The 27,501-nt window shown below is 35.1% G+C and overlaps 1 protein-coding gene across 4 annotated transcripts in view; it reads left to right on the top strand.

Moving 5' to 3' along the window:
• The window catches only part of Sk (small conductance calcium-activated potassium channel), a 163,724-nt gene that overhangs the window by 125,105 nt on the left and 11,118 nt on the right, over positions 1-27,501 (top strand). For all 4 annotated transcript variants that reach the window (XM_070303586.1, XM_070303589.1, XM_070303587.1 and 1 more), the window contains 3 exons: positions 13,775-13,870; positions 21,164-21,585; positions 25,481-25,616. In XM_070303586.1, the coding sequence (XP_070159687.1) occupies positions 13,775-13,870; positions 21,164-21,585; positions 25,481-25,616 (654 nt within the window). The remainder of the gene's footprint in view (positions 1-13,774; positions 13,871-21,163; positions 21,586-25,480; positions 25,617-27,501) is intronic.

The raw sequence follows: 27,501 nt of genomic DNA, 5'->3' as shown, positions 1-27,501 counted from the left end.
TGTCGGAAACGCTCGCGTTATCACGAATAACAGCTCTTTCCTTGTACGACAAGCGCTTTGCCACGTGGATCTAAATAATATATCCTTAACCCAGTAGATTCAAGGACTCGATAATCGATGAGATGTCTGTTAGGAACGGTTGTCCAATGAGATTCGCAGAATCGAGGAATTCCAAGATACATCGTTACGGGAGAAAATCAAGAGATTCAGAGAGAATCTCTTGCTCCATATAATTTTCTGGTCTGTCATGAAATACGTAAACTTTCTGAATTTAGAGAAAATGTTTAAAGAAATTTTTTAGAAGAAGATCATGATGAATCGCGATAACTAAAAATATTTCTCAGTAAAGTAATTTTACCTTTTAAGTTTCTGTGGCCAACATTTTTTAGACGACCAATAAAAATAATTAATAGAAAATTATACGAAAAGAAAACCAAGGAGTTTTAGAAGAAAAATATAAATCTCGATAATAAAAAATCTTTCTCAATCAAATAATTTTGCCTTTTAATTTTCTGTGGCCAACATTTTTTAGACGACTAATAAAAATAATTAATAGAAAATTATACGAAAAAAAAACCAAGGAGTTTTAGAAGAAAAATATGAATCTCGATAATTAAAAGTATTTCTCAATCAAATAATTTTGCCTTTTAATTTTCTGTGGCCAACATTTTTTAGACGACCAATAAAAATAGTTAATAGAAAATTATACGAAAAAAAGAATCCAAAAAAGAAGTAAGAGATCCGCGAGAGAAATTGCCCAATTTGTATCGACTTTTTTTTATATATAATATAATGAAGATTAAACTCTTATTTTTTATATCCATCTTATCACCATCGTTTGCTACATTCGTTATTAGACCCTTCATTTAGGATAGTAAGTTGAATTGATTCACGTTGTCGAGTTAATGATTCGAGAATTGCGTGTCGGATATTCAGTATTGTATAACTACGGTCTATCGAGACCAATACGAGATCGTCGGTAGGTAAGCTCTTTCCAATTTACCACCGCATTTTTTACGACGTTATGTCTAAGGATGTATGATCGAGGTGGATCGTCTGCCGAGAATCCCTCGGCGCAAATTCGACTTTATTAAAATTCGTCCCATGTTTGCCCGTAACAATTTCAAAAATTATATACGTCCAACACATGGAATTTGAAAACGACATGCGGTAGATTTAAGCAATGGAAATGTTTCGCCGCGAATATCCCATCCGATTTTCATCCGTACTGCGGAGAGTAATTCCGAGTATGCAAACGAGGATCAACGTAAAGAAAATAAATTGATTCTTATTTACGCGAAAGTTAATGTGAAATATATCGACAGAGCTCGGTTCGATAATCGCGATTGCGAAGGATAGGCCGCCTTGACCCGGCCTATCCTTTTTCGAACGGGAAAGCTCGTCCCCGGGGTGCTTTCGGCCGAAAGCTCGCGGGGGAGTGTCTTTTTCGCGCGTCCCACGTCTCGCGCGACGCGAGAGACTCGTGTATTTATTCCGCTCCAAATGGGGGATATTTCTCCTGCCGAGAATTTCCCTAGGGACCGCGAAAATCCCATTGTTGACCGAGCAATTCTCTCCGCTTGATTCTGTGCCAAGAGCATAGCGGCGGATTAACAATATCGATATTGCGAGCTCAAAGACTTCTATTTCCAACCCCCTCCACCTCCCCTCTCCCCTCCTTCCCTCCCTCGACTGTACCTATTCCAGAATTGAAGTAGTAATGCAGAGAGAATCGGCTGGAAAGCGTGTCGTTCTCTAACTGAATTTTACAGAAAATATCGATGTTTCGCGAATGAAGATGTCGAAATTTATTCTCACTTGCATCTTCTTATCTCACCTACTGGGGAAAAAAAAAAAAAAAAACTAGGTACGAATTTTTTTTTTATTCAAAAAATTATTTATTTAAATACTTGCAAAGGAATTTGTTATTTCAATCGAGCAGCAAATATATTTGAATTTTAGTAAAATATAAAATAAATGCAAAGTATGCCTTTTTATCTGTGAATAAAAAAAAAATTCGTTTTCTTCTTGTCTTTACTATACTAAATTACTTTCTTTGAAAAAAATATTTTTTAATTTTTGACTGCTTGTTTCAAAAATACGGGGGAGAGGGAGGAGAGTTTCTTTATTTCGATAAATAATTGTTCCATCTTCGAAATAAAAATTTTTAATAATTTATTTTAGGAATTATAATTTTTATTACATGCAAATAATAATTTATTTAATATAACAAAACATCTTTTTAAAAACGAAGTATATATTTATTTAAATAAAAAAAATATATATATATATAATATATATTTAACAAAATGTATTTATCTGATTGAAAAAAATTTTATTTTTAGCGCACGTATTCAAATTTTGAATTAACGCTAGGAAAGTGGAAATTCCCTCGTATCTCTGGACTTCCTAGTCTTTTCACATTCCCCATATTTCATCCCTTTATTGAACCTCCGACATTTTCCAATTCATGAATTCTTAGAGATTGTTTGATTTTTCTCATCGTTACCTTCATATTCAAGTAAATGGCACGATAAAATTGCGTACAAGACGCTATATCTGTAGGAACGTTAGTTTCTCCAGATATTCGGACGCCGGTAGAGTTTAAAAATCGTCCAACGATCCCGCGGTTTGCTCTCATGCACGCGCATCGAATTGCAAATTCGGCGAGGACTGAGAAATTTCGCAGTGTCGCAAAGTCGAGCGACTCGACGTCGTCATGTTCGTACCGAAATTTGTATGCACAGAAGCGATCGAATTATATTTGGGGCTGGAAACTTGCTCTCAACTTGTACCCATTAATTTTATATGACTACATTTTGTCGTGACAAACATAATAAAAGCGCACGTGTAGTTTTTCAAGTAACCGAAAATAAAGGTCTGTTGAAAAGTTTTAAATAAAATTGTGTCATTGTTTTTCATCAAAATTCTACGGTTTTGTTATAACGGAATTTTAATTTAAAAGGGCTTTGGTTACAGGGCTATTAAATATCGAAAACTGAAAAAAAAAATTCCAAGTCTCTATTTTAGATTTACAAAAAAAAAAAAAAAAAAAAAAATAGATGTTGAAATTTTATCGGAACGAGGGAATTTTCAATTATCATTCTCTTCTCCGAAGCACGAATTAAATGACATGTGTATCAATTTTTACTACACCGAGGACAAATGAAATGGTAATACAATATTTCAATGAAAACTTCAACCAAACATCTCCTTCATACGTTACTTGAACTTTTTACATCGATGTAGATGACAGTTAACAAATGCTGGCAATTATATAAATATAAACAGGATTATTTCTCCCTCTCATTCGCGAATGGGAGATCCGCGATGACAGGCGGCAGTTAGGAATGATAAATTGTGTACCGTCGCAGAAATCCCCGAACGATCTCGATGACGTGAAGATTTTGACAAAGCGCAGGAAGAAGACGGCAATTATGCAGCCGCGAGAATATAATGTCATTGTAAAATGGTACTGCGAAAGCGGAGGTAGTCAAGGAAAGGCCCGACGGGGTTGAATGGAAAAGTCGTGAGTTAACTCAAGGACCGGCTACGACGAGGTAAGGAAAAAAGAAAACACTAATAGTAAAAAGTTGTCAAAATTTTAAAAAATATATATTTCTTACGTTTATACTGTTCGAAAAATCAAATAAATAAAGCTATGGTTTATAAAACGAATCAAAATATTATAAAGTCATATTTAATTTATTAAACATTTACTTATTTTAAACATTTCCGTACAAGAAAGTAATTGTAATTAATATTTTTTCTACCTTATGACAAAAACTTTTGATCATGAATATCCCTTGAAATCAACTGCAAGAAACAAGCAAAAAACGAGTAATTTACAAAAATATTTTAAGCTACCATAAATATTTTCTTACAATTTTTAGTAAATAATTTTTAAACGAGTAAGTGGATTTAAATTAAATTTTGCACAAATATTTAGAGTTTCGTTAATGCTTATGAAATTTTTTATTTCGCTGGCAATGTTTCTTCCTTGTCAAATTTGTCAATAAGTTTAATAAGATTATCGAATATATCCCTGATATAGTTTAGTATGCATAAATGATAAGTGACACAAATTTCAGTTTGATCGTTTAATACAGCTGTATCTCTTTTTTTTTCTCCCCTCTCTTCTCTTTCTTTTTAAAGCGCTATTAAGGGCTTACGACCCAGTCCTAATGCCTGATAGTAGCTTTTATGCACCTTCTTTTTTTCGTCGACGATCTCCAGGCCAGGATGGCCTGAACGTTACGGGCTTCGTGTGCTATGCAAGGATTAGGGTTCCTCTCCCGATATCGCGAGATAAAAAGGGGTCAGAGTGCTTTTACCGTGGTGGATTAACAAATGGATCCACCATGTCATTTCGCCGCCTTTTCGACTGCCATCAAGTTCATCGATTGCTTTGCGTATGGCTTATAAATCGCGCCATATTAATTTTTTACAACTTTATTATTATCATTTTTTTTTTTTTTAGAGCACTATCTGCGCCGAAATTTTATCTAGCTCGATTTTTCATAAGAATATAATTCTTATCTCAGAATATAAATCATAATCTTATTGCTAACTTGATTAACGCAGAAAAATTTCGAAGACTCTGAAAACCTTAAACTTTTAAAAATTCGATGGTTATGTAGTTTCAGAAATTCTAAATCTCAAATTTCACCGATCCAAATTTTCAAAAAGACGAAATTCCAGGAAATCGTTGTTATAGAAGAAACAAATTTCAAAAACTAATATCCGAGGTTTGAAATAGCCAAAAATAAAAAATTCTAGAATTTTTAAAACTTTGTAATAGTGAAAACTTTTGATACGTTCGCGCATTTTTTGTTACACTCATATATATATATATATATATATATATATATATATGTTTACAGGATTTTTTGCATAAGTAATTATTATATGCTGTGACTATGAAGCTTTTTTTTTTTTTTTCATTTAGTTTTCTACTAGTCATCGCCGTTGTTATATGGCGCAGTTTCCAAGTCGAAGAAAAGAAGTGATAATTTAGGAATGAGTGCTTTATGACTACTGAGAAAGAGAGATTCCCCGTGGAAAATTTCTTGGAAACTTGGTCGACGTTTATCTTCGCGTTCGCGTCTTGTCACGAGGATTAAGCTTCCCGTAATCGAGCTTTTCTGCGACGATAAGTTTCTCGAGTGCTAAATCCGGCTGGAAAGCCGATTCTTAAGTTGCCATTGGCGCGACCCATTCTTCTTCTGTCTCTCTCTCCAAACCGCAAACAGACTTTCCTCTCGGAATAGTAATCGAGGATGCACCGGCGACAGTTGTCGCAAAATATAAACCATATTTTAAGCGTAAGGCGGAATTAACGCTGTATTTTTCTTATACGCAATAGCGTATTTATATTACATGAAAATGGATCTTTATAATAGAAAATAATTTTATATTTTTTTTAAATAAATATATATTTTATAATATATATTATAATAAATATATTATAATAATATTATAAAAAATAATATATTATAATATTTATACATACATATAATTATATATAATTATAATATATTACTATATATATATATATATGTATGTATGTATGTATGTATGTATATATAGTATAATATTATATAATATATAATAAAAATATATAATAAAATGATGTGTATAAATTTTAAAATAATCATGTTAAAATCAAATTTTCAAATATCACGTTCTTTACGAATATCGTTGAAATGCGTTTAAGAAAAAAATGTTTACTTTTATAAAATATGATAAAGGTCTTATATTACGTGCTCTTTATTTCAAATTATTTCTGTGTATCACGACGAGATTTACACACTGACATAATCGCACACTGAATCGTCCACCTGTTTATTGATTTGTCATTTGTTAGTCTTACTATAAAATCCACTCGATCTATTCGCAAATCCCCTGAAATGCGCAATCGTTGTCGCTTCGTTCAGACAAATTGTAACAAATTACGCGCGAATCCAAATGAAATTTCCGATAAACGAAATTTCAACGCGAAATTTCATTCGTGGCGCTGGTCGGGATTTGATCGTCCCGAGAGCGAAAATAATTAATTTTCACCCTTGAGGGCCGTTTGTCGGCATCCCCGAGCTTTGTTGTCGAAAAGGTATCCCTCGCGTGATACAGTTTATTCTCACCAACGAAGATTAATATTCTCCAAGGATTAGATACTTTTGAATCTTTTTAAAATCGTAACATTTGAGCGAGAGAGAAAGAAATAATCTTTATAAAACGTAGACTCTCTCTGTTCTTAGCTCTTTAATGTCAAACACTTGATTTCCTTTAATCTGAGATCTCTGAGAAACGAGATCTATTAGGTGTACAACTTTGCTTCCGCCGTTTTTTTCCGAAATTCGAGGCTTTATTGTAAAAAACTGGTTATACATTTTGAAATTGCCTGTTGAGTCACTCCCAATGATCGTACCAATTCTTTTTGACTTTGACTCGAGTCTTCATTAAGTAATGCCTCCAATTCTGCATCTTCGAAAACCTTCTCTCTTCCACCGCTATGCCGGTCTTCGACGTGAAAATCACCGTTCTTGAAGCGTTGAAACCACTCGCGACACGTTCTTTCACTAATAGCGGCTTCACCATAAGTATTTGAGAGCATTCGATGAGCCTCAGCCGCAGATTTCTTCATATTGAAGCAGAAAATTAAAACCTCCCGCAAATGACGAGAATTTGGCTCGTAAACTGACATTTTCAATCGAGAATAACTTTATGACGCAGACACAAATCGACTAATGTTTCTATGGGGTTATGTTGACAGATGCCCAAGTTTATCGTATGACGTCTATGATCTATTTATTTCGACCACTACTTACCGCTAAAGCCATCTATAGGAAAACGGCGGAAGCAAAGTTGTACACCTAATACGTTCCCTTAGATACTTCGATCTTTATTGCAGTTTCTTCTTTTCAAACTATGCAGTGTTTTTACGTCTTAAACATTTGAACATAGACGAGAGGACCGATCTCTTTGCTATTTCAATCTCTCTAGAAAAAAGTTCCCGCAAGTTTCAAAACTTTTAAACTCGAAATCTTTTCGATCTAGATTTCTTGCCGATAGGGGGAAGCATTTGTCTTGTCAGTTTTGTCAAATAATGCGCGCGTATAAAACTCGATTCCTTTTCCATAGCGTTCTCTTCCTCTTTGTCGATCCTTCTTCCCCTCTTTAAAGAGACATCTTCCCCGTCGCGGATTAATTTTTCAGGCTCACCGCCGGTTCATTCGAGTCTCTCGTCTTGTTCTTTCTTGTCAGATCCAGTTAAAAAAAGACTCCTCTCGTATCAAGCGGAGAGAAGAGATCGTGCGATGATTGCTTTATAATCTGCAGCGGGGCGTGTATTCCCGTGATGTATCGTCGGAACCAACAGCAAAGAAGGGAAAATCCTGTCCGGCAGTAGAAATTATGAAGAGAAGACAATAAAACTGCTGAAGAAAATTGTTTCTTACCAGTGTAACGACGCGAGTATTAATTTTGGTAATTAAGCCGGAAGCAAAGTCCGGAAACTCGTCACTCGAGATTCACGATGAAAAAATTATTTTTAGATTTCATTTGAAAAAAATCGTGGTAGAGTTAAAATTTCGCAAATTTATTATCTATATCGATGAAATATTTTGTATCGCGCGTATATAAAAAGCAATTTTCGGCCACAGGTGATTTTTATCTCCAAAAGTAAGCGCACGTGGGCTGAATGAATGCTCGACAATTAAAGGCAACCTAAATCCAAAATAACCGACTATAAATAACTATTCATGATATAAATCGAAGGAACGCTTGTTCGAGGGATCAAAACACATGGCAGGCCAAAGATTCTGTCTTCGGATAAATATGTTTTATTGGAAAATTATAAAAAGAATTATAGAAATTCTCATACTGGGCGTGGCGTTAATGAAAAGTTCAAGTTTACTTCATTTTTTATCTGTAATATCTTATAATTTTAGGTCCGATTTCCCTAACATCCTGGGTTTTTCAAACTTCGAAGATTCTTGTTGCGTGTTGTTAAAAAATTTTTAAACAAGGTTACGATTTTTTAGACTAAAGGATTTACGTTTATAAAAATATTGGAGTCTTAAAAATTCAATTATATGAAGGCAGATATATTTTATTTAGAATTTTTTTTAAATTTCTGATCGAATTTTCATATTTCCCATAATTTAAATGATCCTCTCGATAAAAGCAAACTTGAAAGATTCTTGTTGTGTCATCGCCAAATAGAAAAAATGTTTTAAATAAGATTACAATTTTCTAGACTGAAGGATTTAAATTTATAAATATTGGATTCTGAAAAATTCAATTATATGAAAAGCACAGATATATTTTATTTAGAACTTTTTAAAAATATGATTAAATTTCCATATTTCCCATAATTTAGATTCCCCTCGATAAAAACAAACTTGAAAGATTCTTGTTATGTCATCGCCAAATAGAAAAAATTTTTTAAATAACATTACGAATTTTTTAGACTGAAGGATTTAAATTTATAAATATTGGATTCTGAAAAATTCAATTATATGAAAAGCACAGATATATTTTATTTAGAACTTTTTAAAAATATGATTAAATTTCTATACTTCCCATAATTTAGATAATTTACAATTCAACAGTAATATATTATCGTGTTTGTATTCTCTATTTATTTATTTCCCTCGATGCTGGATGCACGACGTAGTGTACACGCGTTTCCAGACAGAGAGTTTGAAAGTTCGTACGTATTGTGACACGTGTGTTTTACGTGTTTTTCTATCAGGAGCAGAGGAACCCGTTTTTGAAACTTGCGGCATCCTGAAACACGCTTTTACTTTAACGCCTTTTTTTCAACGGAGACATGAAAAAACGTGGCAAAGGTGGTTAATTTCACAGGGCGTGACCACACAAACGAAGCGTCGCTCGCTCGGTCGAACACACGACATGCGCACATTCGAACACGCACGAATAGATCATATCGTCGCTATAGTAACCTCGTGCGAATCTGAAAGCATTCCAACGATGTGTTTGGCAAATATTTTATCAGCGATTTCCACGATATTACGCGGTATTAACACGCGCGCCCGATAGAGATGGAACTTTTTTTTTTTTTTAAATATATATATATATCTATATAAAGAGTCGGTTATTTGAAAGTTTGATAAAGGCAAAGTTAAATAAATAAATAAAAAACGATATACCATCCGATACGTTTGATTACAACATATTGCAATGAAAGCTTCACATAATATTATTTCAACAAATGCTATTCCAGTGATATTTATTTGAAAATGTAAAATGGCAAGGAAATATTTAATTCGAAGATAATCCCATATATAATCTCATAAAGAAAAGAACAGTTATACACGGCTATTAAATAAAAAATTCCTCTCGCATAAAAGATAAAATACAAGGAAAGCAAAAATATCTTTCGGAGAATCGCGTGTGAGCGAGAATTGCTTCTCGCAGAAAAAGAAATATATAATCGACGAGGGAAACATATGTAATCGCTGTCGACCATTTCCGTATGAATGCGAGGTGCGGAAGCTAATATAATCAGGATCGGGACGTGTGCCGGCGCGATCTGAATGCATCCCCGAGCCAGGACATCATCGACGGAGGTGCTCGTTGACGCGAAACAAAGAGGAATGCCGGAATAGCCGAGAGGGTCTCCGGCTTGACACAGCTCTCTTCCTATTGCCCTAATCGACGAACCCCTTTAAGGGGTTGATGATTACCCGCTTATAAGTTTTCGCGGCGGGAACTATTCGAGAAAGAGAGAAAGCGAGTCGAAACTTTTGAGAGACGTTTCAATATCTCTCGGATGCTTTTTTTTTACCCGCGTCTTGACCTTCGGTCCTTTTTCAACTCAGTTGACGTTTTTTACACTTATAGATTTTTTTTATTTTTTATTTATTTATTTTTTTTCCCGTCTTTTGGATTGTCGCGTCGCTGGAGTAACGTCAAGCGTGACATGCGTCGCCTTTTTCCCGATATAAATAAATGGAGGAAGAAAAAATAAAATAAAAATATAGATATGATAAATAAAAAGCCGAACAAAAAAGGGAATCGCGTTCTAAAAATATCTTGTGTAAAGATATTCTCCTCTCTCGATAGAGATAGATAAACTTCGCATTATCTCTAGATACTATCGAGCGTAACTATAATCGTTCGTCGAGAATGGAAATGCACCGACGTGGTTTTCCCGGGGAAAAGCGGCCCCCGATAAGATGCAATCTATGGACCACGAACGGTATAATCCTTCCCCTTTACTCCTCAGGTCGGTGACGTATCGATGCCAGAGCTTATATAGCACAGGACATTGCAATTACATTGCAGCAATGTTATAATCTTGCAAGTTGCAACGAAATATTGTTGAGACATTATTGGAATATGGAATTGTAATATTTTATGAGAATGTTACAGCAACATTTCAAAAACATTACAAAAGACAGTTTTTGATAATTGCTACTTCGTTCGTTTACCACTATGCGGCGCGCGTTGCGTTATCTATCCCGTATTTAAGTTTTAATCACGATGGTTATGTAAAGCTTGCAAAAAGCGGTTTGTAATATTAAAGGTATAATAACTATTTTTATCAGATTAATTTGTCCGATACAATCCCAACGCAGGAAATTTAGATATTGAATTGAGTGTTCAGAAATCGGACAAATAATTATCCGAAAAAAGTTAAAATTTATCCGTTTATTGTCTACTTAAGATATGGAGTTTAATATTTATATAAATAAAATTTTAATTTTTATGAATTAAATTGTTTAATCATTATCAATTTCTTAAACTTGTAAATAATTTGTAAAATAGCGATGTCAATTAGATAACAGAAAATTGTTTAATAGTTTCCATTTTTATATAAAAGCAAAAATTTGATAATAATTTTTTAATATGCGAAATGTTTCAAATTTAATAGATAAACTTGGAGAATATATAAAGACATCCAAGAGAGACGAGAAAAAACTCGTTTTAATTGCGTAAATTCACAATCTTTTTTCTTATCTCTCTTGGATGTTTTTATATGTTCTCAAAGTTTATGTATTAAATTTGAAGCGTTTTGCATATTTGTAGCAACGTATTTAAATATTACAAATACATTGCACCGTAACATTACTGTAGTCTTACATTGAAATATTTCTGAGGGCGGACATTTCAACGTTGCCGCAGGCTTGCAGTAACGTTGCAGAAACATTTCGCAACTTCTATGCAATATTACAATGTTTCAATGTAAGATCTATGCAATGTTTTTGCAATCTTTCGGTGCTGTATGGGAGCCTTTGCGTCGATGCTCGTAAATTTATTATGGCGTATCACGGTAACCGCGTGCGATATCATCATGCTCACGGTTTTCATCTTCAAGAGGCGATAACCGGTAATTGGATCATTGGGATAGGTTTACGGTAAATTTATAGTCGATCGTTTGGGAACAGATGATAATTGTAATCTGTATTTAGAATCGCGTTTGCGACAAACAAAAGATTTCACGAATTTTCCATATCTTCTTACATTTTTCAAATCTTCACGAATGTATCTGATCTTTATTTTAAACTTTAATTTTTTTTTTTCGTTGGAAAAGTAAAAAAAGATGTGCAAATATATTCTCTTGCATTTACTATTATTAATATTCGAGCTAAAATATTTCGTTTAAGATTTAACGCGGATTGTTTAATGCTTTTTATCGATTAACCTCATGATCGTTGTGTGAGTAAGAAAATGTATGCATGAACGCAGTGGGTTCCATCCCCCCTACGGGAGGGGGGGAGGGAGGGGGGGGGTACTACTTCCGAAAGATATAATCTAACCAAAATCTATTTCTGAAAATTTGTTTTGAGTTATACAACATCCTGATGTGGATGGATCTCGCTTCTCGCGTGGAAATTACAGTTACTCATGTAAAAATTACGTTTTATTTCTCAAACTTTATTTGTTAATAACTTTTTAATAAACAATGATAGACGATTAAGTTATAAGGAAAAGTTACTCAAAATGATGTCCTTGACAACATATGTCAACGTCATTGGAGCTGGGTCCGTTTACCCAAATATACTATCCAAATATATACTAAATAATTACCCAAATTTCAATTTGTTATATCTTCTAAATCAATACCCCCAATTATTTCTTGCGGGGAATTACTCAGAAGAATCTCCTCTACAACATATTTAAGATTATGAAATCGGAAGTGTGTTACCTATTATACAGTTTTACCTTTTAATATATTTCTACAATTTTTAGTAAATAACTTTTAAACGAATAAATGGATCTAAATCAAGTTTTTTAAATATATGTGAAAATTTTTATTTCGATACTCTATAAGAAACAATACTAACTTTAAACTTAAATAATTTCCAAACCGTTAAGACCATTATGCTCAGGTTTTGCACAGACACTCAGAAGAAATAATAGAACAGTCTTACGAAATTATCATGCTTCTGTCAATGTTTTGACATATGACACACACACATCCTTCAGTCTTGGCAACAATGGCAACAATAGCGCGCAAATATCACAATTCGCGACGCGTTTACGCGCCGCATAGTGTCACGATGGTAATCTCGCGTATCCACGAGCATCATAGCACTCGTAAAGTTAACGTAAGATCGGGCGAAAAAGGATCTCGCGTTCATATTTTACGACGCGCCTCCTAATCCCTTAATTCATTTGTGCGGCGACCAGAAATCTCTTACCCAACCAGATGCGAAAGCTTCCGTGCAAAAGCACTGAAAAAGCTTTCGTAGTTGAATAAGAACACATAAACCGTTTTCACACCCGCACTGAATAAACTATATATATGTGCAAGAAGTGGAAGTTGGAGTAATCTTTTGCACATTCATTGTTATAGAGGCGAATGGGGGGGAAGAACGATAGTTGGTTCGACATCGTAATCGCGTCGTCTTCGCGAATAATCCGCTGTAACTTGTACTACGATGTCGTTGATGTTAGAAGCTCAATTTAACGAGATTTCGATAGTAAGTCTTAGTTACAAAGAGATATCTCACGTTAGACGCTTGGGGAAATGAATTTCTTGGTCAAAGAACTCCTTTCAGATGAGAAGAAGCGGTGACGTCGTTCGAGACACTCCGTAAACTTTCGAATATCCGGTCGCGTATCCTTCGAGCCTGCATAAAAATTTGTTGACATAAAAATGTCAGGAAATTGCAGTAAATTTAAGAACGTGAAATCGTCAGATTTATAGAGTGCGCGGTGCATTTTATGACGAAAATTTCCATGTGATCCAAAAGATTAACGGGAGCATTCGATTCCGTCTCGACAAGTGTTTAATGACGTGAGAAAAGATTAGTGATGAAAGATCCTTTCGGATCCCTTCTTCGAATGGCTTTTCTGAACATAATATTAATCATCTTCGTTGATTCTTCGACCTTTTTTCTTTAGGATGCAAAAGTAGAGGGAAAAAAAGACTATTTCTTTTATAACCACTTTTTTAGCCATATCGGAAATTGAAAGCTGCGAATATTTTATTGTTCCACATGTATAAAGAATGAGCAATCAACGCGCAGTTAAATCACAAAATTATCAATTGTTCGAGCTTGATTATTAATTCGCTGACACACACATATATATATATATATATATATATATATTTTCGAACCATCTATAACGTATAATTCTTGATATCGAAATACTGAAATAACAATAATTATTTATCTTGTAGTATTTTTCGATTGTATATCTTTCGGATAGAATCAACAGTTATTAGATAAAATAAAAAAATTAATATAAAATAATTTTACAGAGATACGTATACAATACGGAATGTTGTATGTTTCAGGCCTCGTTTTACTCGACAGCACTGAAAACCCTGATCTCTGTGTCTACTGTGATACTGCTTGGCCTCATATTTGCTTACCATGCCTTAGAAGTTCAGGTACGTACAATGAACATCCCAAAGTATTACAATTGTAGCAATAAAGTGAGCAAACTTTACATGTGTTGAATCCATTGAATTTAAATAGAATGCAAAGATCACATCATTTCAATTGTTCCGAAAATCAAGAAGTTATTCTATCCATTCGCTCGCGCGATTGCTGTATAATTTTATTACGTTATACAAAAATCGATAAAATGACGATTTCTTGTGTAACATTAAATTAAAAATAAATCTTATTAGCAATTTGGATTTTGTCAAAAAATTAAAAACTTTAAAATGACTTGTTTTTCCATCTTTGTAAACATATACACGATTCGCCGTCGCCACAAGATATTTTTCAAGGCATACAAATTCACATGCACATATTATTAATGTCATATTATAATTATAATGCAATTTATAGTATTTTTTATCTCTATAAATTGTTGAGCATAAACTACTATAATATAATAGCTATAAATAGCTGTAAATAAATTGTAAAAAAATTGTTTCTAATTCGAAGCAAATTTAAGCGCGCAAGATATTTGTTGCTAGATAATTTATAACAAATAATCGTAGACAATATGTTTGATCAATAGTTTGCCAAAGTGATTTCAAATAGTTTTTCGCAAATTTAGCTTCGGAACTGATAAATGATAGGTAACAGATGGACAATTTATCGTTCGCTTAAATTCGTTTTATCTCTTTCTAATTCGAATTTCAGGCGCGCGCAAGGTGTTTGTTGCCAAATAATTTACAACATAAATGACGGCTCGCTTTGAAGTTTTCTTTTACAACAACAATTAACTTTGCGAAGTATCCGTTAAATTAAGTTTGCGGAACTCGTAGGATAGCCCGGTATAAATGAAAAGGCCTTTTATTCTCAAAGACCGATTATTTTTATTCAAACATGCAAATTGCGTTCTGTAATAAGTTTACAAGTGAACACACTGTAAAAAAGATCGATTGAAATTTCAGACACACTTCAATTTTCAGTCACGTTCTTCTAAACTTTCAGAAAACGATTTTGATGATTTGAAAATAGATTGTCCGAAATTTCTTTTAGACATCCCATTGGAAAATTCAGATAAAAATGTATATCTAAATTTTTTACAATGTAACTATAAACAAAATTAAATTCCCGCGATCGGGACAGATAATTAGGATGAATTGTTTTCGCGGGTATCATTCCGAGCAGGTATTATGCTTCAGTGATCGCGGAATTTAACATTCCCTTCATTTAGACCGTTTAGTCCGTTTGGTCGAGATTGCGGGCAATCGGGAAACTGTATATGATAGGGCGATTTCGCAGGTAATATTAATGCGCCACTAATGAAGAGCCAATTACATCCTGGACGATTAAATTTTATCTAGCCGACGCGCAAAATCGCACGCTGGCATCGACCATCACCCCCAACAGCAGATTATTTACGTGTGGTCGAGCCCACGACAGGTGGCGCTCGAATCTTTGAAACCATAGACAACTGAATGAGTAACGACGTATTTGCGAAACGAAGAAATATGCAACGACCTTTGGATTTAGATCAATAAGTAACATTGCGCGAACATCGAGTAATTTCAAATTTGCAACGAGACACTTGTCTCGATATCTACGGAATCTTTATTCTAACTTTTCCGCTTTATAGTAGAAAAAATCTTCGCGGAAATCGCGAATGGATCTCTTCTCTCTCACTGTAACCCTCCCTTTTAAGATAAAAATTTCAGAGTTGTCAAGATTACACGGAAGAATGTATACCGGGATTGTTTACAATTCTTTTAATACTCGGCTATTTTTAAATATAACGAGAGACCATCAAAGAGTTTTCAATTTAATACTATTGAATTAAGAAGTTATCCGATGATCTCGATACAATAGCTGGAGAAAAATGATGGCGGTTGAAACTATTGAGAGAGAGAACCGGTAAGTGTCCATTATAATATCCGGCGAAGGGAAGTCTCTCCGCTGAACTCTCGGCTTGCTTCCGGCCTGGTAGGAAGTCGTCTTAATGAGATACCAATGGCCGGCAGCGAGCCGCGCAAAGCCGGTACGTCTAAGCGTCAGCTCAAATATTGACGCTATGACCGTCTTTCAAGTCTTCGCACCCAAGATTCTCGTTATATACCGAGCGAAGAAGGAACGTTCCGTAACTTTGGTATCCGATCTCTCCGGGCGATTCTCAAGGAACGAATTCGTATAAAAGTAAACCTGATATTGGGATAATAGAAGAAATGTAAAAGTTTGAATTTCTCTGAAAAAGACCAATACGTCGTAAATTCGCCGAGAGTTTTTGAATTTCTCGATTCTTGTTTTTATCTTTTATCTTTTAACATTAGAGGTTTTAACATTGGATTTTTTTCATTATTTTTCCACTACTTTTTTCACTAATAAATCTTTTTTATTTCTTTCGCCTCTATCGCGCATAATCGATTTAATCGCGTCATAGAGAAAGAGAGAGAGAGAAAGAGAGAGACTCGTTTTCGAGAAACGAATTTATATTTTATTTCATACAAATAAAGAAATGCGTCTCATTGTAATGCGCGCATGTTTTGCGTCAATTTCGCTTGACGGTAAAACGGAGCGCGGGTTAATCTTGAATGGCAGATCAGCGGGGCTTTATTGTGAATCTCTCTCACCAGTGGAATATCGAGGCCGATCATGAAGTGAAAAAGAAAGATGTGATAGCTACCAACATCCGTTACCGTATCCCAAACGGATAATCCCGACTCAATGTGCCGGAAAAACGTTCTCTCGTCAAACTCGCAGTTGTCGCGCGATGCAATTTCAGCGCGATATATCGAACCTTCCACCTTCCTCTTCCCCTGTTTCTCCCCCATCCAACATTGCTGTAATATCCTTGCGATGTGATAATGAGGATCGTCATGTTGATTCGAGACGGAAGGTCATGTGATGCGATTTTCACGAGATAGAAATCATTCGAAAATCCTGGGATTTTAATAAAGTTTTATTCGTGCACTATAAAAAATGTTCTAAAAATTCAGGCACATTTTTGTCCGAATGTTCAAATCCGGGTGTCTGAAAGAAATTTCAGACAATCTGTTTTAATCATCAGAGTCATATTTTTTTAAATTTCTGAAGAGTGTGCTTGAAAATTGAAGTGTATCTAAAAATTCAGACAGAATGTATTTGCAAAAAGGCTGCAAACATCTTGTCTGAAGCTTCAGTCAGTTTCTTCACAGTGTGTTCACTTGAAAATTTATTACAGAACGCGATTTGCATGTTTGGATGAAAATAATCAGTCTTTGAGAATAAAACGCCTTTTCATTTCATACCAGGCTATCCTATGAGTTCCACAAACTTAGTTTAATGGACACTTGGTATTCGCAAAATTAATTGTCGTTAGAAAAAGAAAAACTTCGAAACGAGCCATTATTTGTTGCAAATTATTTAGCAACAAACCTCTTGCGCGCGTCTGAAATTCCAATTAGAAATAGATCAAACTCACACGAATTTAAGCGAACGATAAATCATCCATTTGTTACCCATGATTTATCAGTTGTGAAGTTAAATTCGCGAAAAACTATTTAAAATCACTTTTAACTATGGCGAATTATTGATCGAACATATTGTCCATGATCGGAAATATTTGGAGCGAAAGCATTTTCGATGATGACCAGCCCGGCTACACCAAGCTGACGCACGCAATCTTGTGGCAACAACGGCTGGCTAAGAGCCTAATGGCCTGCTGACCTTTCAGCACCTGTTGATTGTCGCTTATCAAGGATTTGCATGCGCAAATTCACCTGGCAAGGCGAATGAATCTCCCCACGGGAGACGTCGTCCTTCTGACCGATATCATCTGCACGAGATTCTCATCGTTCTCTTCTCCATCTATTTCCATACTTCGTCTTTCATAAATCTGTTCAGATCTCTGCAATTACTGATGCGTCAAATCTCTAGCACGGAGATCCTGCGTGTACATCCTTAGATGTGAATAATTTTATTCGATTCTACCACAAATCTGATTAATAGATATTTAAATTAATTATCATTCGATTTTTACCGAACGAAAGAAATAAGATGATAAATTTTTGGAAAAAAAGAAATTGCGTTTTACAAAATTTTTGTTGTAAGTTTAACGAATGTTATCTGGTTTAGAGGAAATTTTGACGAAATTCCATTGATTACTAGTATCCTACATAAAAACATTCGTAATATGTTATGGTTTCTTACCCCCCCCCAAAAAAAAAAAATTATTCCACATGATATCATAATACCGCGTGTCTTTAGATACTGCAAAAATTAAGAAAGTATATGTGGATTTATGATTTCATAAATCATTGATGTTAAATCTGACATTACTCTTAGTCTTTTAAACCTCACGACATTTTTGTCGCCATAAATTGTCGGTATCGTGCAAGATTTTCTCTCTCTCTCTCTCTCTCTCTCTCTCTCTCTCTCTCTCTCTCTCTCTCTCTCTCCTTTTACGGTTTTTCCCGATGCAGTGAATTTTTCCTTCTCTTGTTACGCGAAACTATCTCTTCCTCCTCCTTCTTCTCCTCCTCCTCCTCCTCCTCCCCTCCCCCTTCACCTCTACCGGATTATTCTTCCGGATAAATGGACTTGCACTGCATTATACTAATCCATTCAGAACGCCGGGTGCGATGGCGGGTTGCATCTTTCGTGCCGGACGAGAAATACGAGCTGCAAAGTATCCGCGATGTATCAGGCCGCGAGTTATCGCCAAGATGTAAGAGCGCGCGATGATGGATGTATCGTATCCCGCTGGGGATCCCCCCGGACTTTCAGGGCGGAACACAACTCCCATTGTTGGAACGGCAAAATTTCAAATTTCGAGGTCCGACCCGCTACACGGAGGACAGAAAAAGCTCGAGAGATGATTTATGATATTGCAAGCACACTCGACGATGGTTTTCGATATCAAGATAATTACGATCATTTACAAGAAATTATAAAATTTACAAAAAATTAATAAATCGGGAATCTGATACTAGGATTGCACGAGATATCAAGACAAGATTTTTAATTAGTTATCAGGACAATACCAAGATTAAAATTGTCAAGATTATTGGCTTTTTAAAAAAAGCTAAAATATGTATTTGTATGTGTAAATTAAATGAAAAAAGATTATTGTTATACAGATTTAAAAAATCCTGTTTAATAAAGAACACACACACACACGCACACACATATTTATATTAACAAATTTAGAAATATCAATATGAATGACATGAATAGTAATAATTATCTTAAATTATTATATATTATAAATATTATACAGGATGCTAAATTTCAAACATAACAGGCCGAATATTTCGATAACTAAATGAAATATCGAAGTCCGGTTTTTTTTTAACGCGTCCATCCAAAGTCAAATTTGTTTTATCAAAATTTCTCCGCCTCAAAACAATACAACCTAAAAAAGATCGAATCTCATTATTTCATTTAGTTATCAAAATATTCGGTCTATTACATTTGAAATTTAGCATCCTATATTTTGCTAAATATTATTTTAAACAATTCTTCAATATTAGATAAAAATTGTAAATAAAATTGAGACAAAAGAAGACAAGACGAGATTTTTGCGACCAAAAGATTTACCCAAAACCAAGACAAGATTTAAGTTTTCGAAAATTTTCAATACTAATAAAATATTTTCACGAATAGTATCTTGTCTTGAATCTTGTGCAACCTTATCAAATAGGATCACGCACACACACGTACGTCACGATTTTTGATACCAAGAGAATCTTGGATTTACTATAAGGTTCTGTGAAATGAAAGATCTCTGTGAGTGAAAATCTGCTAGAATATTTGAAAGAATCGAGGAGAAAAATAAATAAAATAGATGATAAAAATCTGAGGATCAGTGTCATGAGGAATCCGTGGCGTCGATGCGAGACAAATTGCACGATACGTGTGCCGTGTAACACGTACGTGGGAGCTTTTAGAAACACAAGTTGTTTAGATCTGGCAGGGTCGTTACCGAGTTAAGGATGATTTGTTGCCGAAATGACGGCGGCATGTGTACGATTACGACTACGCTGACTTCACGTAAGCGAGATAGACGATAAACAATGGCGTACGTGTTGCAACGTTTTAATCAAGTTTACGAGTAAGGCGGTTGGAATTCATATTAATCGAACGCTCTCAAAGAGACGAGCCCTTTCATAATGGGATACGCGGGCTTATTTAGTTTCAATTGGTAATTTTGCGCGATCGATACCGGCACATATATTCAAAGATCGCTTTGATGATGCGACGGTACGGCATAATTAATTTATTCGTTTGTTTATATTTGCTCTGCAATCGCGCAAAATGAATTGGTATAATGGACTCTTTTTCAATATAGCGTTCAATTTCTGAACGAATAAAGATCTCAACTATTGATAATTATTATAATCGTCTATATTAATCTGTGATATTTTTATTACTAAAAGCTTGTTAAAAGGAAACGCATAAGAAAATTTAAAAATTTGAATATATTTTCGACATAAATAATATAATCAAATAATCGAGCAATTCGCGCTATTATAATATAATATTATTATATTATTATTATATTATAATATAGCGCAAATTATTCATCAATATTTAGTTATTCTTTATCTCCAAAACATATTTATATTTTCAATTTTCGATTTTAATTTTTTTATATATACAGGGTGTCCCATAATTCACGGATCAGCCATCATGTGCAGGTAGAGTAGATGAAATCGAGAAGAAAAGTCCTTTACTACTTTTTTCTGCAACACTTAATAAAGGAGTTATTATTGAGTAAACTTTGGCCAATCAGCGCCGATCTTTAGCCAATCGTAAGCCGTGCGCTTGACGTGCGCCGCTGCACACTTCACAACGCGCGGTTAAAGGTTGGCGCTGATTAGCCAGACTTTATTCAATAATAACTCTTTTATTAAGTGTTATAAAAAAAAATGGTAAAGGACTTTTCTTCTCGGTTTCATCTGCTCTACCTGCACATGACGGGTGATCCGCGAATTATGGGACATCCTGTATAATATTATATATCATGGGCAATAATAATAAATTATATTCCTAAAATTAAAAGAAGAAATAAAATTAATTAAACTTAAAAACAATTATGTTATAATATAATATATAGTATTATTGTATTTTTTACTTATACAATAAAATTATTATAATACATAAAAGTATATAAATAATAAGTGATATTATCAGAATATTATTGGAAGAATCGCGATATAAGCCTTTATCGATGCTGAACAGCATCGGACACGACACACTTAGATGAATGAGAATATATGTATGTATATGCGTATGTATGATCTGTCAATTTCTGTGTTGGATGACAGTTGTTCATGATCGATAACTGCGCGGATGATTGGCGGATCGCAATGACCTGGCAGCGGATCGCGCAGATCTCGGTGGAGCTGGCGATCTGCGCGATTCATCCGATTCCGGGCGAGTACTACTTCCTGTGGACGACCAAGCTGGCAAACAAGAACGGCGACATCGGCTCCAAGTGGGTGCCATACGACGTCACCCTCTCGTTGCCCATGTTCCTCAGGCTCTACCTCATCTGTCGTGTGATGCTGTTACATTCGAAGCTTTTCACGGACGCGTCGTCGCGTAGCATAGGGGCCTTGAATCGCATCAACTTCAACACCAGGTTCGTCCTTAAGACCCTCATGACCATCTGCCCCGGTACGGTGCTGCTAGTCTTCATGGTTTCCCTGTGGATCATCGCCTCGTGGACGTTGCGACAGTGCGAAAGGTATATATATGTATGCTATTTGTATATAAAATATTATATAAAACTTTTCATTTGTTCAATACACTAAAAATAAAATATTTTTCAATCGAATAAATATATTTAATTAATTTTGATTTTTATTATTTAAATAAATATATATTTTGTTTCCAAAAATATTTTATTATATCAAATAAATTATTAGTTGTATTAAATAAGAATTATAATTTTTAAAATGCATTATTTAAAATTTTTATACGAAAAGACTTTTATATTTGAAGATAAATAATTATTTAGTGAAATAAAGAAAACTTGTGTTTTTCAAACAAGCAGTGAAAAATTAAAAAATATTTATGGAAGTAATTTAGTATAATAAAGATTTAAAAAAATTTTTTTTTTTTTATTTATAAATGAAAGCATACTTTGCTTTTATTTTATATTTTACTGATTCAAATATATTTGCTGCTCGATTGAAATAACTAATTTCTTTGCAAGTACTTAAATAAATAATCTTTTTAAATAAAAAAGATCGAGATTTTTCCAAATTTAGATTCGATAGCTTTACAGCTATCGACATTATTAAAATAATCAATACTTCTTTCTTCATTCTTCTTTTTCTTTTTTATCTAGTTTCTCCAGATTTCTTCTCCGCTATCCAAGCTTTTAGAGTAGTGTTTTATTTCTCTTCTACATTCGCTCTGTTAGTAAAGTAACAGTGGTTGTTACATATTATCTATACGATCCATTAACAAACGGGAGGAGAAACACTGACAATGCATTTTGGAATCGTGTACAGCCGAATGAACGCGACTCATTTGCTTGCGATGATTGATCTATGACCAAATGGCGCGTCTGTTCGTCGCGAGATTCCCGCAACGTAATCATAAATCTCGGTATCCTTGCGGGAGAAGAGGGAAGGAACAAGGGGACGCGATCTCGGATATTTGGGCCGATCGTTGACGATCGCCGTTGGAATTTAGTGATTCCTATAGAGACCGGCTGATAATTAAATTCTCCCCGTAAATAGCCGCGCCGCGATTTCAGGAATAATCAATCTTTGCCCGGGCAATATCGAAGCTGATGGCTGCTTCCAAGGAGATCCCGTCAGGTGATTTCGAAGAAGCAAAAGCGAGGAAAAGATGCTTCCTCTATTCGCCGTCTCAATAAAATCCCCCCATTTCTTTCCTTAATGGACGGGCTTTCACCCACCCACGCGCTCAACTGAAATATTTATCACCCGGCTAATGTTGATTTCCGCCTGTCCGGCATCCGGCGGAAGTCCTCGGCCATGAGGGATTCCGCGAACTCGCGTTCGACTGTTTCATTTGTTTCACTTGAGGGAACGATCATTGAAATCGTTCGCGCTTTTGCATTTGATTTATCGCGTTCCACCTTTTCCGATAGTCGATTATGATAACAGTCCCGATAATGGTAGGAACATTCAACTTTCCGACACTGTCTCCATTGATGTTGAATGAATATGCGAATATCGCGGACGTCGATACCGCGTGAAAAATTTTGTTTGGAAAACGATATTTACGAAAAAAGTTACAATTTTTGAATATTTTTCTGATCCCGTTATTTTCAATAAATAGTATACGCGTGTTGAATATTGATGTTTATGGTAAAATTCTCCCAACAAATGGTTGCATTAAATAAATTTATTTAAGCTTCTCTCATAGTATTATTGATGATATGTAAACATGCCACAATTCTGTCTATTATATAATTGTACAATAAATCATATTGTCGAAAATCTTTATTATTGGGTTATATTTCTTTGTTACAATTTATTTTATTTATTATGGAAGATATTTTTATCTTGAAATTTTTTTAATCGATTTTAATTAAAATATTATTCTATATATAGGGTGGGGCATTTATATTGAGACACCTAAATATCTGAAAAATAAAGCAAGATAGAAAGAGATGTTTCAGACAAAAGTTGTTCGATTCTAAGGGGGTCGTAAGATGGTGCCATTAATTTGATCTTGGGTGGAGACGCTTCAGAGATTTCAATGTCAATCTTGTTTTATTTTCTTTACACCAATTGATGTCTCTCATTTTTCGAGCTTAAAATATTAAGATAACATTATTGCAAAATAAATAATTTTATGACATATTTCGTAGTTTATGTAAAATTATGTCGAAGTAAAGTAATAAAATAAAGTATAAAATATCTCGTAAACTATTAAACTTTTGGCCATCATATCCGTATAACTTTCTATGCAGAATATTGCAAGGAATCGATTTATGTAAAAAAATTGGGGTGTTTCCATTTAAAAAAACAAGATTGACATTGAAATCTCCGAAGCGCCTCCACCCAAGGTGAAACCAATGGCCACCATCTCACGACCCCCTTAGAACCGAACAACTTTTGTCTGGAACATTTCTTTCTATCTTGTTTTATTTTTTAGATATTTAGGTGTCTCAATATAAATGCCCCACCCTGTATAAAATGTATGTGGGTATTGTATAAAATTTCCTTCAAATTTATTTTATACAATTATTTTTTATACATATAATATTTTATATAATTATGATGATACGCGATGATCTCGCATTATTCGTTAATATAAGCTGACTAACGATAAATGAAATTATTTAATTTGCAGTCGTGTATTTGTACATCCGCATTGAAAATTAAAAGATCAATTTTGATAATTTTGCTCTCGCATCGCCGTAAACGAGCTCGCGGACCCCGCGGCCAGTTTCACGCTCGGATTATGGGGTTGGAAATTGTCGCGAAATCCGAATGGTATTTTATTCAGTATGCGTCCGCGTATATACTACATACGTGACAGCGCAAATTCACGGTACATGGTCGACAATCGCTCATGCAATCAATGTTGCTACGGGAATAATCCAATTCCATGAGTCTTTCATGGAATGGATTGTTCGTCGCGTCAAACGCGAATGGTCAATTTTACGAAAGGTGAGCAAGAAAAATGGGAGGAGGTCCCGTATGTCGCTTGATTTAATTTTACTCAGACGATTTTTCTTTCTCGCCGATCGGCTCTCATTACGATAATGAAACAATCATAGATGTTATTTCGAAGCTTTTATCAGAAATTTACATTGGCTTTTAATATTCTATTGTCTCGTAATATTCTCATCTTTCCCGGAGGAAAAAAAAGAACAGAACGTATTGTAGAGCACTGAATTTTTTTTAATACGATCGATGTACCATTTTCAATAATTTCGATTCGTCGACCGGGTCGACTTGCAGATATCGATGAAGATTGGTACCCTCGACGAGACCCTAAAAGTTGCGAACGAAAACGAAAACGTGTAACGTCGACCGAACCGTGTAACGCGGTCGTTAAAACCACTTTACGACGCAGATTACACCACCCGCATCTTCCTCGTGCTCGATAATGAATCTCACGGGGGCATAATAACGTTATCATTCATGCCCCAACTTACCGTAGTTGCCCTAATGCTTATCCCACGGATAAAAGATTGAAGCTAGCTGCGGGACAAGATGGATATATCGAGTCGCTATTAAAGAAGGGCCAGAGCAAATTTGATTTTTAGAAATTATATTTTTTCAAATAATATTAAGAAGATTAAATTCTATAGAGATGTTTTAAAATAATTTAAATCTAAATTGAAAAATTTTTATTTTATTGTATCAACTAGTTTTCTAGATTCTTATTGTTAGTAGAAGGAATGAAAAGGGATTATTTCGTAGGAAGTTTTTTTTTAATTGCAATTTTTTTTGTTTTTGTTTCACGCACATTTAAGTCGTTTAAAATTGTTTTTAAGTTATATATTTTTTTTTTTAGAAATCTCAAGTATTTCGGAAACTAAATTATCTGACCTGGAACGTGTTTCGAAAAAATTTGAAAGATTCATAAAAGCAAAATATTGTATTCACCGTCGTTGAAATAATGCGCTTATCGCTTTGCCATGACAGGTTCCACGACGAGGAACACGCAAATCTCCTCAACGCCATGTGGCTAATCGCCATCACTTTCCTCAGCGTCGGCTTCGGCGACATTGTGCCCAATACATATTGCGGTCGAGGTATAGCCGTCTCTACCGGGATGATGGTAAGGACAGGACGTAAACCAGCACTGTCTCGCAAATTCTTTCCAATCGCCCAGCGTCGCTCACGATCAGTTGTCGATCACTGGATGATCATACACGATAACGTGTCCCGAGCGGATATTTATGATAAAACTTTGCGAGAAAGAGAGAGAGAGAGAGAGAGAGAAAGTATTCTTAAAAAAAGGAGGACTTTTTAGAAATTATTTTTGAAAAACAATTTGTTATATTTTTTTAATAAGACGACACTGTAAAAAATTTTCTAAAGATTCAGACACATTTTTATCTGAAAATTAAATTGTATCTGAAAATTGAAGTGTGTCTGAAAATTCAGACAGTGCGTCTGCAAAAAAGCTGCGAGTACTTTGTGTCTGAAGTTTCAGTCAATATTTTTACAGTGTATTTTTTTCTTCTCGTGAGACGAAAAAGTATTTGTATCTTTCTGAATGTATTAGGTGTACAACTTTGCTTCCGCCGTTTTCCTATAGATGGCTTTAACGGTAAGTAGTGGTCGAAATAAATAGATCATAGACGTCATGCAATAAACTTGGGCATCTGTCAACATAACCCCATAGAAACATTAGTCGATTTGTATCTGCGTCATAAAGTTATTCTCGATTGAAAATGTCAGTTTACGAGCCAAATTCTCGTCATTTGCGGGAGATTTTAATTTTCTGCTTCAATATGAAGAAATCTGCGGCCGAGGCTCATCGAATGCTCTCAAATACTTATGGTGAAGCCGCTATTAGTGAAAGAACGTGTCGCGAGTGGTTTCAACGCTTCAAGAACGGTGATTTTCACGTCGAAGACCGTCATAGCGGTGGAAGAGAGAAGGTTTTCGAAGATGCAGAATTGGAGGCATTACTTAATGAAGACTCGAGTCAAAGTCAAAAAGAATTGGCACGATCATTGGGAGTGACTCAACAAGCAATTTACAATAAAGCCTCGAATTTCGAAAAAAAAAACGGCGGAAGCAAAGTTGTACACCTAATACAATAATCATTCTGACCAGAGTCATCGGGTTACAGGCATCACCAATCACCACGGTCCTTAATCCTTACCAAGGTTACCGCAAACTACGAGACACGATATATCGCATTCGTACGTCCAGATCCGCGAAATTCCGCAGGCATGTAACTCGATGTAACTCTCGTTAAGCACCACGCCCGAGCGGGGCTTAATTAGAGGAGTCGGACGGCCCCGTAATAAGCGAGCGAGCGAGCGTGTGAGCAAGCCATCGATCGCGAGATTCGGTACCATAGTAGTTGACAAATCGTTCGTGAATTGATTTACACATTGTTTCCGTCCCGATATTCATTTAACACGATTACATGTCGTTTGTGTAATTAAAGGCGACGGAGGACACAATAAACGCCATGTCCGTTCCCACGGGAATGCCGGGGAAGCTGTTTCTCGTTGTTACACGCACCTTCCTTCCGTTCGGCATCTCACTCGCACTTCCGCAAGAGTTGATCCGTAACTCCTCCGTTAATTCGTAACTATCTCCGAGCCGGTAATCAACGCATGGCTGGTTCCAGAGACGCCAGCCAATTCCTGGTAAACTTCCGTTGCGCGAACGGCAATAGTCGCTACCGGAAATCCAGTCCCGAACACGAGTCACAATACATTTCAAAATCCTCACCTCCCCTTTCCATCAGCCCCTTTCAGTTAATAAACCCTTCTCTCTCTTTCTCTCCCTCTCGTGTGCATTAAGGCGCTGTTGCGTCGCGTAAATTGCGCGAAATTGCTCGGTCTGAAATTCTGGCTGTTAATTTTTAACGGCAATCTCAGATGGAAACATTATGTTTTCTAACGAATAATCCAGCAATAAAATTAATAAAAAATTGATGTACTTAAAAAAAAAAATTGCAAAATTAATAGCGATTATGA

This window comes from Polyergus mexicanus, unplaced genomic scaffold (genome assembly GCF_030449975.1).
Source record: "Polyergus mexicanus isolate NDT 795.1 unplaced genomic scaffold, iyPolMexi1.0 SCAF_10, whole genome shotgun sequence".
Classification (NCBI taxonomy): domain Eukaryota; kingdom Metazoa; phylum Arthropoda; class Insecta; order Hymenoptera; family Formicidae; genus Polyergus; species Polyergus mexicanus.
The sequence above is the reverse complement of the archived record's forward strand: the minus strand, read 5'-3'. Positions and strand labels throughout refer to the sequence as shown.